The sequence below is a fragment of the Eumetopias jubatus genome, unplaced genomic scaffold (assembly GCF_037043125.1).
Source record: "Eumetopias jubatus isolate StellerSeaLion01/CBP00866 unplaced genomic scaffold, mEumJub1_p1.0 scaffold_12, whole genome shotgun sequence".
NCBI classification, from domain to species: domain Eukaryota; kingdom Metazoa; phylum Chordata; class Mammalia; order Carnivora; family Otariidae; genus Eumetopias; species Eumetopias jubatus.
This window is the reverse complement of record NW_028274818.1, coordinates 60,507,632-60,522,072: the sequence shown is the minus strand read 5'-3', so window position 1 is coordinate 60,522,072 and position 14,441 is coordinate 60,507,632. Positions and strand designations below refer to the sequence as shown.

Sequence of the window (14,441 nt, the reverse complement as noted above, 5' to 3'; positions counted from 1 at the left end):
AGAACGACTTTCCACTTACTAGGATTTCTCCTGTGCCCTGAGTAAGGGCTAATGATTAGACTATTGATTCTGTCTACCAGGGTGATAATGAGGTGTGACTAATTTAAAATGAGTATAAACAGTTTAGTCCATTAGCTCTGAATTTAGAAGACAGAAAAAAAAAAAGGTAATTTCTAGGTAGACCAGTTTAGTTGCTGAAGACTACTAGTCATTGCACAGAATGTTTACATATGGTATATTATAGCAGGCAGCTGGGGACATTTGACCCTAAAATGTGTGACAGTAGATGTTTGAATAAAGGGCTTAGAGTACAAGATTTTAATACCATTAAATAATCCAAATTTCTAATGAAAAAAATAATTATAAAGGTAATAGATACTCATGGTTAAAAAACAAACAAGCATACAAATAGCACAGAAATGTATACAGCAAAAAATAGAGGTCCTCTGCCACCAATTCCTTATGGTCTCTGCCCCAGATGGCAAAATAGTCAAGGCAGGGGCTCATCATCAAACTATTTATACTCTAAAAGGAATGATAAATAGGTACAGAATTAACTTATACATAAGTCATATAAAGTAAGGTGGGAGTAAATACTGAAAAATAATTACAATAAAGTTATGTGTGAGTTCCAAAGGTGCTATGATTATAGTCAGTTGGTATGAGAGAGGCAGAGGAAAGGATTAGGAATGATTTCAGTAAGAAAGTGAACGTTGAAATTTTCCTAAAAGTGTAATCATATTTCCCCAGACAGGATGGGAAAAGGAAGGACACAGCTGGCCAAAGGAAGAGAATGGGACAAGGTGAGGCAGTGAGCGATAGCCAGGCATGCACGGAGCATGAGGTGTTGTGAGGAGAGTGGGGAGTTACAAGGCTGGAATGATGTTTCGGGCCTTACTGTGGAGAACGTTGAGAGGTCACTCAACTTACAGAGAGCTCATGGGGTTGTCAGGTCAATCCAAAATTTTTAATAATTAAAGTGTGACATAGTCAACTCATTCCTGCATTAATCTGCCAATTGAGCGGGCTAAGGTCGACGCAAACAGCAGTCCATGACAGAGAGAATACCAAGCAGGCTAGCCGTGAACTAAGTGATGACAACAGTGGAAATGTATGTGGGGATCACGACAGCCTTCAGAGGTGCACATAGCTGGATATGGGCGCAGAAGGAGGACTCCTATAAAGGCCACCACGGTCAGCAAGAGTCCTGCTCATCCTCATCTTGAAGCCAGGATGAAGCCATTGACTTAGGATTCTAAGGTCCTGCATCCTTCTTTTCCATCACTTTACCCTGGCTACCCTCTAGGCTCAGCTCAGGCTTACCTTTCTCATGAAGCCTTTCCCAGTATTTCAGGAGACTCTGGCGACTCTCCTACTTGAACTCTGACTGCAATAGCAATTAGCCATTAGGCTCTTCTGAAGGTTAAACAAATGACACCTCAGAGAAACAAAAAGAGTTCTGAAAACCTAAGTTACTCTGTCATAGATATTTAATACTCTTGCATTTTTTTTACCTCATGGGCAAATACTACTATGGCCAAATATTATATGTAAATTAGCCAAGGAACTTCTTTCCCTCTTATAGCTGTAAAAACTACTTCTCTTGATTTACTTGTCTGCCCCATGGCTCTTCCCTGCATCACTTTTTGTCTTTGGCTCTCTATCATTATGCAGGAGGCCCCTCTCTTTCTCTCTCTTTCCCCTAGACTTCTCTTACATTTTTTTTTTCCTACATTCAGCTCTATCCCTCTGTCTTTCAGTAGGTTTTTCCTATGAATAAAGCTCTAGTGAACACCATTGTTTCATCTGCCAGCACCCTTCTAGCCTCAACCCGCGCAACATTATAAAGCATTGTTTGGGCCCCAAATTCAGGTATGGGAATGAGAGGGGGAAGCAATTTGTCCTTGGGTTTCTGGACTGTAAACTATAAAACTCAGAAGGTAGGGGTACCATGTTTCCTGCTCTGTGCGTTAGAGAACTAGGGGAAGCTTCTGGTCGGTGGAGAAGCATGAGGCAGACACAAGAGGGGCCGAGATAGAAGGCAGAGAGAATGTTCTGCAGGTCAGCTCTGCCTGAGACCCACTCACATTCTGATCTTTGAGTTGTACAAAACATCCCACAATGCTTACAACCCATTTCCTGGTTTAAGTCAGAATTCTATCACTTGTAACCCAAGTAATCCTAACAAATCTAATGAGCACAGTTTTTAATTAATTCATTTATTCAGAATAGAGGTTATATTCCTTGACATTGATGAGAGAATTGCTTTATTTAAAAACAAATGAAAATTATATGCATAAACCAGAAAAAAATCTTTCTCAGGGTGCCTGGGTGGCTCAGTCTATTAAGGGTCCAGTTCTTATTTCTGCTAAGATCATGATCTCAGGGTTGTGAGATGGAGCCCTGTGTTAGTCAGTGTCAGGCTCTACACTGGGTGTGGAGCCTGCTTGAGATTCTCTCTCTCTCTCTCTCTCTCCCTTTGCCCCTCCCCCTCTAAAAAAAAGAAAAAAAAATCTTTATTTCTGTAAAATCACAAAAGCATAAAATCTCCACCTTTTTCAATTAGTTACTGCTTTTGAAAAAATAAATCTACATTCAAGATGAACTAGGACAGATTTACATGTAACTAGATTTTATGTGTGTATTTTTTCGTCATACTTATTCATGAAAATGGTCCCTTTTTCATAGGAAAAAGTAATTAATTCTGAGTTGAAATACTGACGACCATCTACTGTAACATGAGGGAAAATCATACCAATTAGAAGCAGCTTTAATTGAATTATTGTAGCAGAAAACAGTTTGGGTTGCAAATTTTAATCTCATTATTCATATTTAACCTTCATTAGAGGCTGACTCTGCTTTCTTGCTGTCACCACTGAATTCTGAAGTGCAAATCATATGCTTCTTTAGCAAGGCTTCTTGAAGGCAAAAGAATTATAGACAGGTTTAAATTATGTAATTCCTGCCACCACCTATTTGTCTTAAGATATCTGAGAACCTCTTGACTCATCGTTTCTTCTCATATCCAGCACTTAAAATGATGGCAGCACACAATAACTTGAAAGTATGTGCACATAGGAAAAAATCCATTCAATATGCCCATTTATATTTCCAAATGCCTGTGCTTAATGGTGGATTACAATAAGAAGTTGGAAAACTTCCTTTGAGATTTTGATTGATTAATTTCTCTTTCAGAACTACAGCGTACGGAACATTTTAGGTTTTTTTTTCATGCACATGTTTCGCCTACAGTCAGGGTGTCTCTGCGTTCAGCTTCTGGTTTAATGAAATCAATCGTCCTGATATTATGATAAAGTTCCGGCAAATATAGCTACAAGTAAATTTAATTAAATGCCCATCATTGTTTAGAACATTATGAAACTGGAAAGGTTTCAAGGCAGCGATTTTTGTTTTCATAGCTATGTGGGAGTCCCCTGTCTGGTAGGCCCCTTTTGAATAATTAGTAATGCTCCTCAAGGATGTACCTGCATAATCCGCTTTCTCTTTCATTCCACCAAGTGTGAGGGCGGGCACTGTTTAACCTGAGCAGTATTTGAAATATATCACAAGCATTGAAATGACATCTAAACTATTCCAAAGGAAGGGCTAATTATGAATTCCCGGAAAAAGAGCAGCGTGTTGGAGTTCAACAGTGCCTTTCATCTCAAGAGCTTATGCATGACCGTGAACTTGAGTCTCACATCTATGAGTAGGAAGACAGCCTCATAAACAGCCTCTGATTTACCCTTATGTTTTGAAGGAAGAAATTCCTCTAATAAACAAGCTGAAGAATCCCCACATGAAATGGAACAAAAATAATAAGAATATTTTAGTTTCTTGTACATTAAGCTCTTCTGTTCCAGCATTTCTGACCCAGCCTGTTTTTTCCAACAAATGTTAGATAAAAGGTAAAAAACAAAAACAAAAAACAAAACAAAAAAACAACCATTTTCAACATCTCAAGCATCTCAAACAATTTAACTTGCACTTTTCCTTTGCGTCTCAGAAAAATCAACATGTGCTATAAACAAAAATTCAATGCATCCCCCCCCTTTTTTTGAACCTTCCTTATGAGCCAGGCACTTTATGTATTAGCAATACAAAAATGAGTAAGGTGAGATTTCTTTTTTCAAGAAGTTCACATCTAAGGGAGACCAGACAGATATTAGATAATAATTAAATGTGAAAGGTTTTATAATTGAGGTATAAAAAAGTTTTGATATTCTCAAAACTACTTTGCAAGAGACAATTGTTTTACTCTTTACACACATAGAGGGTTAGTTTGCATAGAGAAAATAATTACTTTTGCAAAGAGTATTCAATCTCAATTCAATTTTTTGATCCTCTAAACTTCAAGAGGCAAATTCATCGAGAAAATATGATGGCAGAGATATTTTCACTTTGTAAAAAATGAATGCAATCTCATTTCTTCCTTTCTTCTCAATATTATCTTTTCATAGTTTACATAGTCTTTGCTTATATGCATAAACATTCTTCCTGACACTTCTTCTAATCAAATCCTCTGTCTTTTGGGGGATAACCCAAAGCCAGTCTTCTATGAGAAATCTAAGACAGAGCTTGTCCGTGGGTATTTCTGTCTACTTCATGATTGACAATTGGTTGCTTCTAATAAATATGTGGCATTTAACCACAGCTGTCTTTTCAGCTGGATTGTCAAAGAAAGAAAAAGGGCTTGGGGCTTCCTAGTACAGTGATGAGGGAAGAAACTTATGTTGATGAGGACGGAGATGATGATGATGATGACAATAAAGGCAGCATTATGGGTAAACATTTATTAGCATTGTTTCATCAATCCTCAGCCCTGATGAGATGTGTAATGCTATTGTCTCCATTTTACAGATGAGAAAACTGAGTCTCAGAGTTTTAAAGTATGTTACCTGTTCATAAAATTTTCGGGTAGCACAGCCAGGATTCAAACTTAGATTTGACTGGCCTCAGTGCGTGTTCTTAATCACGTTGCTATTTGCGTTGATGTTAAATGTGCTGACAGTTGGAAGCAATTTATAAAAGGTCCTGATCAATTTAATGGGCTCATCTATTTGTCTCTGATAGGGAACTGGCTCTTTGACATAAGTGAGGAGACTTACCCGGTTCTGAACACTGATGATTATTTCCAGACTTAAGTAATTTTGTAGCTAGAAGAAATCTTACCAATCACATGCCTCTAACTTCTTATTTGAAGGGTGAAGAAAGTAGGACTCAGAGAGAGTCTCAGTGACCAGCCATGGCCAGCTGTCCTGTTCATAGCTCAGTGTTCTGTCATCCCAAGCTGAAATTTTCCTCACCCTAGAAATGGGCTTATGAGAGTGAAAACTAACTAACTCTTTACAACTCAATGGCACACTGATGAAAATGACAGATAATAGATTGATCGGTCAATAGATGTGTGTATGTGTAAATATCTTCTTTGGGATGTTTGAGATATCTGAGTCCTTTGGCCTTAAATTTAAATTGTCCCCAAAAGTTTAGTATTTATTGGTGTTACTTTGTATAGTGTCTCATCTCTCTTGCTGCCTAGCTTGCTCTATTAGTTTGTCTGCTTTTAATATTCTCTTTCTCACCCGATTTGCTATTGCAAATAGTGGGAAAGCAGATAATCAAGTGTGTTAAAACCATGTTTAATATAAAAATAATTAGACTCCAAGTGAATGTGTAAGGAAACTTCATTAAGTAAGATGGATGTGTTTGTGTGTATGTATGTATGTATTTATATATTTTAAAGATTTATTTATTTGAAGAGAGAAGAAGTGGGAAGGGCCGAAGGAGAGGGAGAAAGAGTCCCAAGCAGACTGCTCTGAGCGTGTAGCCCAGTGTGGGGCTTGATCCCATAACCATGAGATCACAACCCAAGCCAAAACCAAGAGTCGGATGCCTAACCAACTGTGCCACCCACGCACCCCAAGGATGTGTTTTTATATGTGGTCTTTGGGACTGATTTCAACTTTTAGGAACCAGATCGTTTTTGTCTTTGTCTTTGTCTTTGCTTTTGTTTTGTTGTTTTGTTTGTTTTTTGCTCATTCTAGGGCATGGTAAAGTTCACAGATAAATCATATCTAAATAAAGATAAAAACACCTGACTACATTTCAGTGATCACATTTTCAGTTTAGAACACAAATCCTCTTTTTACATGGGAGTTTATCTTTTTTTCTATTATGGAAATTATGACTCAGAAAGATTAAAACTTTTAAAATATAACCACAGAGCTCACTCTCAGTTCCCAGATTCCTGATCTCGTTCCTTCGGGATCCAATGAACTGAGAGGTGGTGTGACTGCAGAGAAAACACCTCTCTCTACTCATAGCAATGAACCTTAATTGAGTCCCAGCCAGAGGTGATTGTTGCCACATCCTGGGGTGTGGAGTTATGAAGGGGCATCAGAGAGGTTTCCCCATCTGTCTAATCTGACTTGGTTTAAACTGTTAAACTCATAATCCAAGAGTCTGCAGGCTGCCTCTAGACAAGACCAAGCAGCTTTTCTTCATTCCTGGACACTGTGTTAGGTGAATGAAGGGCAAAGAGTAATAAAACAAAAAGTCAGAAAAGTATGACTATTTTCATGTTTCTATACTTAGACAAGATGTATTTATTACATGAAAAGATTTAGCTATTGTTGGGATCTTTGGAGGGCCAATAAAAAAAAAATAAACCTTCTTTTTCTGAATTCCAAACCAGTTGAGAATTACAACCAAAGCGTAAGGCAGAAAGGGGTCATAGGTATTACCTGAATTGCTGATAAAGCTATTATCGAAGAATGTTTGCACAGACATAAACTTTAATCCTGAAACTCAATCCTGATCAGTTGTACTCACTCACAAGGGCAGGCCTATCACACCAGCAGAATTGGACGTGGGCTTCTCCATGGAAGGAGGATGGGCCCATGACCAATTCCGATTTCTCATTCCCAACTCTTCTACCTGATAAGTTGGCCCAGTTTCCCTGGAGTAGCAGGTGTGAGGGGCAGAAAGAGGCAGGGGAGTGAGACAGTGGTGCTCCCTCTACATAAAAAAACAAAAAACAAAACAAAAAAACCCAAAAATATGAGGAGTGGGGAATAAACATCCCTAAGCATTGGGGGTGTGCGTGGACATTTGAAGTCCAAGGTTTATTGTCTATCTATGGTGCTTTATATATGTCGTATAATTTAACCTTAAAATACTTTACCCCCCACCCAGCCCCAACCCTACCCTTCAAACATTGTGAAGGAGTTACTATAAATATTATTATCACCACTTAAAGGTGAGGAAGTGGCCTTAGAGAGGTTGCGTGCCTTGCTCAGAAGTAAACACGGATGGTCACAAGAAGAGCAGAGTCCCATGCAGACCTATCTGACTCAGAAACCCATTCTCCCCACATCTCCAGTTTCTGGTGAACAGTTTCTCATGTGAATACATATGAAAATACTTATCCAGGGAAGTGAGATTTCTTAGTTGAAAACCATTCTGAATCTGTGTTGATGGGAATTTGGTAATTCACTGATACAAAGTTTAGACTGTGATTTTGTTAACTTTTTGGGGGGATAATTTTAAACTTACAGAAAAGATGCAAAAATAGTTCAGAGAATTCCCAGATGCCCTTACACAGCTTCCCGTAATGTAAACATCTTCTAGAATCCTAGCAAAATTACCAAAACCAGGAGATTGATATTGGTACAGCACTATTGGATACACTACAAACCTTACTCAATTTTTACCATTGTTTTCAGTATTGACTGTGACTTCCTTTGAGGACAGCAACTGTATTATATTCATTTTCATATCCACAGTGCCCATGGGCAAGTCTGGTCTGGAGTCGGTGATCAGTAGCTGTTTGTGGAATGAGTAAATGAGTGAATGGATGTTGAGCTCCATAACACAACTTCTGTGTGTTTGTGTGTATATGAGTGCCACAGGTATAGAAACACACAGGGATTATGATCTGAATGAATGTTATTCAGATCTAAATTCCACATTAGGCTTTGTAAAGTATAGTTCTTTAAAACTGAAAACTTTTCAAAAGCAAAAGAGTGTACTAACCAGATTGAAACAGATACAGCAGAATTCACCAAATGGGCAGAAAGCTAGAATGCTACATTCATTTTATCATGAGTGTGTGTGTGTGTTACTGTTTTCTCCATCATCTTTTAACCAAACTAAAAATATTAATGTGACAAAGGGTAGAAAGGCAAGGATATGGCATTACACTTGATTGGGCAAGACTGGTATGAAAAGCTGTTATAAGAACTGATTTTTCTGAAAAAAGTTCAACTTTTTTAAAAGGTTTTAATTATTTTGTTATTGTTATTTAGATGGAAGACGTCATAGCACGCATGCAAGATGAAAAAAATGGAATTCCTATTCGTACTGTCAAAAGCTTTCTTTCCAAGATACCTAGCGTCTTCTCTGGTAAGTGTACATTCAGTGCAACACTGTTTTCTCTAGCACCTCCGACATAACCATTTAAAATCAATTCTAGCCACTCAGTATTGAAAGCTCTCTCTAACTCTTATGAAATACCCATGCCATGTTCCACATCATGTTGGACCCTTGGAGTGATAGTAAAACAAAACGAAAAACCAAAAATCATGACCTTACTTTACTCTGGGTCAGTTGCAAAGACGTAATGAACAATGTGAAATAATAGATGATCTTAAAGATGTGTGAAACAATGTGGAATAGGTTATATATAAAAATTAGGAGGATGAGGGGTGCCTGGGTGGCTCAGTGGGTGAAGCGTCCGACTTTGGTCTCAGCTCAGGTCTTGATCTCAGGGTCATGTGTTTAAGCCCTACTTAAAAAAAAAAAATTAGGAGGGTGAAGAACATCAGTCAGGAAGGTGTTCCTGAACAGCAGTGATGAACTGAGTTTGAAAAGTAAGGAGTCCTATCAGCTTCAAGACCACCAGCTGTGTGTGCAGAACTGGGGGTGACCAGGGTAAGGATGTATAGAGACAGAGACGTGCAGAGAGGCTGGAACAGACAGACTTGGGTCGGAGGATGAGGGTCTTTGAAAGTCAACCGAAGAATCTAATTCTGATGTATGGAGAATATGGAGATCCGTCATGCTCTCGCAGAGTGCATTATGATGAAGGTGCTCAGGGCAAATTGGTGTTCAGTGAGGGCCATTGTCACCATGGTAGGTCCAAGTCCTGTGTAGAATAGTTTGGGTGCCAACACTCTGATATCCAGGGGGTGAAGGAATAGAGGGGAAAACATGAGCATCTGTTAAATAACTGGGCATATAGGGCTATAAGAGGACATAACCCAATGGGGTTTGGTTTTGTTTTTTAATTGGGTGACTGTGAAACTAAAGAATCAGCAGAAATAGGGAAGCCCCACAGTTTGATTGGAAGTGACTGGAGAAACCCTAGAGAAAATGGTGGTGATAAGTTAGAAACCTGTGCTCCAGCTCCCCGAGACTGGGGATGCCCAAGCTGTGGGACTTAGGCATGCCGAGCCTGGGCTAGCGTGGCATGGAGAAGAAGCAGAATCAGACAGAACCTTCACAGTGAGCCAGCAGGGTGAGGAGGCTGGGCAGAGCTTGCGGAGGAGGTGTTTGATGGGGTTCCCGAGCAAGGGTTCCGTGGTGCTTCCTCGTGAACAAGAGTCAAAAGGAGAGCAGTGGTCAGCAGGCCTTCAGCCTTGGTGAGAGGGTACCTGATTAGGACCACAGAACAAGCAGGCAGGCCCGGATGTTGGTGTTTGGTGGCTGCATTGCTCTTTGATGAATGGGAGAGAGAACAGGGAGCAGACGAACGCTGCCATAGGAAGACATTTGGTCTCCCAAAACACGCCCTTTGTCCTGTTTCTTCCTTTCATGCCCACTTTGTTTCAGTTTCTCGCTCTTCTCGGATGATGGCCTGTATTTTCTCACATCTGGGGCTTTACTCCATCTTTGCCCTTCTCACTGACTCACTTCCTGACTTCCAGGTCGTTTTGACTATGACATTCTGTCCATTCTTTAACAGCTAGTTCAGAGAGCTCTTCAGAGAAAACTGTCCTGAGCCTTCATTCTCTGTGCTCTCAAAAAAACTTGTTTTTTGCTTCTCTAATAGCAGTTATTATGGCCTACTCTGTCTTACAGATATTTTTGTATAATGTCTTATATCCCCTAGGAAATAGCAAGTTCCTTGGAGTCAGCGATGTAGAGAGTTAACTTTGTATCTAAACACAAAAATGAAACTTACTCCTATTTTGATGACCAGTGAGAGAACTTACCTCCTTAGATACTGTTAACGCAGAGGTTGCAAACTGAAATGCAGTCAGAATCCAGGCTGATAAATGCTGTGAGTTACCCACCCGTCTGCCCTGGGAACCGTGTTCAGGTCAGGAGTGCATGGCCTGTGTGAAGGCGTGGCAGTTCAGGAATTTTTAATGACAATATCCATAAACAAAAATGGCTGAACAAAAAAAGTTTAGCTCCTCAGATTAAGCCGGGCTGTAAGTTTGAGTTATCTGCTCTCATGGTAAATCTAAAATTTTTGGTCGAGTTCTTCAAGTAGCAATACCTCATACATTTTCCATACAGTTCCATAAAATTTCATACAGCTCCAATGTAACATCCTCCTGGAAGAACGTTTGATTGACAATATTAAGATATTAATGAAAAGGTAAGATTGGACATGTAGACAGAGAATGAACAACGAGGTTCGTTTTAATGTTCATTAACATAAAACAACAATGGTAGTTACTATGTAAAGACAATTATCAATGACAGTTTCATATTAATGTAATTAGTTTCTAATTATCATTCTGTGTTTCCTGGAAACTTTCATGAGCCCTGCCTCACAGGTTTAATTATCTGTTTTGCTGTAGATTTCATTGACATAATAGTATTATATCTAGTATTTACCAACCTCTTTGTTGTAATAGTCCCAAATTATAATGGTCTGAAGCCCCGTCTACTTCACTAGCAGTTTTTGGTCTTTTGTAGTAATTTTCCTCCCCTGATATTTCTTACAGTGACTTGGGGTTAATCCCTGTGTTCTTTTGTGGTCCCACTTACCACCTGCTGCTTGCTCTCTTGCCTCTCGGCCTCTCCTTCCCCCCTCTAGGCGTGCCTCAGGTCCTAAAGAAATAATGGATCTGCTAACGTCACGCCCCTTAGCAGAACCAGAAACCAGTTGTGATGAATGAGTGATGTCATGTGTGAGAGGAGGGTGGTGTGATTGTCGGGAGTCTGTCTTGTTGTGGACTATTCCACAGGGGAAAAGGGTCTCTAGTATGGTGAATCCAGCTCTTTCCGGTTATCCACTGATGCTCCAATAAAGTCTTGATGCTCAAAACATGGTCCATGGACCAGTCGAATCAGCCTCATCTGGAAATTTATTAGAAACATAATATGTGGGCCCACCCCAGACCCACTAAATAGAACCCCAATTTTAACACTAAAGCTTAAGAATAGGGCAGCAGGGCTGGACTGGGTTCCAGGTCAACCCCTGTGTTTTACCCAGGGCACTGGGTGCAGCGGCCAACTTGCTTGTGCTGATCTTTCTAGGGCTTTCAAGGGCTCTGATTATTATTATTATTATTGTTTTTTTTAAATTTTTTATTTTCTACAATCTGGCCTCAATCAAGGCTATCCCAGGCCATTAAATGTTATTTGCTGTTGTGTTTGTTTTGCTTGTGGGAAGGAGGAGGGTTTAGGAAGAAGAATCTAGTTCCTTTACTCCCCACCCAAGAACCTCCTCAGCATCTCAGACTGATGGATGTTAACAGCCATGTGGAGGGATGGGCACTATCCAGCGACACCTGACTGCACTTATGCATAATATACATGTCATGATGGCCAAGTAATGCCCCACCTGCCCCTGGTGAGAATATGTTGAGAAAGTGATCAGGCAGTCCTATCCTCTCACAACATCTGAGATCCAGACCCCGATCATGTCAAAAAATCTTATTACACAGATAATATAACTGTGATTTGGGCTTTTGGGTTTTTGTTTCTTTGCTTTACCCCCTCCTGATAAATGCATTTCTTCCAGCTAAACATCCAAGCTTTTTTTTTAATGATTTAGGTCTTAGAACAGTTAATTTTGGCCTCCTGGTTTCTGTGGTGCCAAGATCGGGGGAAAAGTCTTCGAATGAATCCCCCATGCTGATCCTTCAACTGTGGGGTAGGACATATTTTTGTGTGGATCTGATCACATTGTTTCTCCCCCAAATTACTTTCTCACCTGCAGAAGTAGCTTGGGCAGTTCTGATGGTGGCACGTGACTGTACCCCTCCCGTTTAGGGGATGAGCTCAGTGGCAAATGCTGACCAGAGCCTGGCCTGTCAGTTCTCTTTCTTGGGATTCTTCTGTTGAGTTTCCCAAACTTCCATTCAGTGTGTGTGTGTGTGTGTGTGTGTGTGTGTGTGTGTGTGTGTGTGTGTGTGTGTGTGTGTGTGTGTGTGTGTGTGTGTTGTGTCCCCGGCACTGAGATGATGTGTTGAGTTTCCCAAACTTCCATTCAGTGTGTGTGTGTGTGTGTGTGTGTGTGTGTGTGTGTGTGTGTGTCTCCCCGGCACTGAGATGATGTGTTGAGTTTCCCAAACTTCCATTCAGTGTGTGTGTGTGTGTGTGTGTGTGTGTGTGTGTGTGTGTCCGGCACTGAGATGATGTAAAGCTGAGGACTGGATAATGGGCAGGTGAAGAGAAAAGCAAAATAAGCCTGTCTGCAGATTGAGAGCAATGGGAGAAAAGAAGCCGAGGAGATGAGGCAGAAAGTCCTGGGTTTCTGATGGCTTTGCAGCCCTTGTCCCAGTCTTCTCGGACACAGTGCTGCAACCTCACACACTTCCTATGGTATTGCACATCCCCCCCACCACACACACACACCATGAAACCTCTACCTTTTGTTTTGCTGTATTCTTCACTTCCCTTTTCTGTTTCAGACTTTTCCTGCATCTGAAACAGATTCAGTGGGGAGGTTCTTAGGAGCCCAAATTTCCAAACTCTAACTGCAGATATTTAGGACTGAACTGTAACCAGGGAATCAGTATTTCTAAGCTGAAAAAATATGTTTATATAGGATTGGCATCTTCTAGTCTGGGAGGCCCAATAACTATATTTTTCTTTAGGATTTTTATTTCAGTTCAACAAACAGTGATCAAATACCCACTGTTTTATCTACTGTACTGGGTTTCGAGGGCTAATATTTTAATATTAGTGGGAAATAGACATATTGCATATATGTTGGTGCTCAGTGTTCAAGTAAGTACAATCAACTGAGGTGAGTTCTCTTCACAAGGGTTAAAAAAATCAGTTGTGGGAGCAAAACTGCTTAAATGCCTTCACTTTATAATTGGATCTTCAACCAAGAACCCTAATTACATGTCCTTGATTGCCAAAAGAAATACCTTTATGAGGTTTGGGTACAATGATATAGAAGCCTTTAAAGTAGGCAGAGAAATGATTATTTACATATTACTTTGTTAACTTTTGCAAAATATAAATCGAGGACATTTACATCAGGTTCATTAAATTGCTTATGAGAGGACCCATGGCATGTACTTCTTCTATCATAAATACTAAGAAAATTGTCTTTGACTTTTTTCCCTTTTTTAAAAAACAGTAAGAACTGTGTAACCCGTATTTTCCTTTTCCTAGTTTCTAGGAAGCTCATTTGCCAAATTGAACATTTTATTAGTACTTTCTCACCTGACTCCTCACTGATGTATTACTTTCTTTTTTCCTTCTAATTGTTTTTTTGCGTGTCTTTTATTGCTGTTGTTGTTTTAATCTGGGGTATATTTGTGTGTGTGGAACAGAGAGAATGGGAGGGATTAATATTGTAAATTGCTTCAAGTCATGTTTTGAAGGTAGGTAAGAAATAAATCCGGATGTATCTGAGAAGTGTCTGTATACTTAGGAGTTGTTTTGCCCAGAATCCTCACCATTCAAGTGGGGTTACATCTTGTCTTTGAACTGAAGCTCTCCATCACAATATGAAAGATGAAGCTCAAATATTATTGCATAAGAGTATCATAAAAGTGCTCATGCAATTTTTATACAACTGTGTCTTCAAATTGGAAAAAATAACTATAAAGCTAAAAATATAATATTTGCAGATTTTGCTAAGGATTTTCTCTGAACGAATCTCATAAGCCTTATTCCTATGAGGTAACTATTGCCCTAGAATTCATATCCTGTAACTTACAATGTTTATTTATCTCTTGCCTGAAAATCTTTGGTAAAGCAAACTGTGACACTCATGTCAACCACAAATCTTTTGTGTTTAAACTCTGAATGGAAGCAGACTATAGATCCAAATCCAGGTGGGGCACAAGTTTGTGAATAAGAGGAAATGACTAATTTTGTATTTTTCTTGGCATTTGGTCCATCTTTGATAGTATTTACTACTATACCATTTACCTTGGCTACATGCATATTTGAATGAACTAAAACTGACAATGCAGTTTTTCAGTTGCTTAAGAACAAGATGTTGAAATAGGGCTTTTTTT

General features: G+C 39.6%; 1 protein-coding gene across 6 annotated transcripts in view; it reads left to right on the top strand.

Annotated features, from left to right (window-relative positions):
* The window catches only part of RGS7 (regulator of G protein signaling 7), a 529,270-nt gene that overhangs the window by 238,175 nt on the left and 276,654 nt on the right, over positions 1-14,441 (top strand). For all 6 annotated transcript variants that reach the window (XM_088016845.1, XM_028111744.1, XM_088016846.1 and 3 more), the window contains exon 2: positions 8,307-8,403. In XM_088016845.1, coding sequence (XP_087872971.1) covers positions 8,307-8,403 — 97 coding nt within the window. The remainder of the gene's footprint in view (positions 1-8,306; positions 8,404-14,441) is intronic.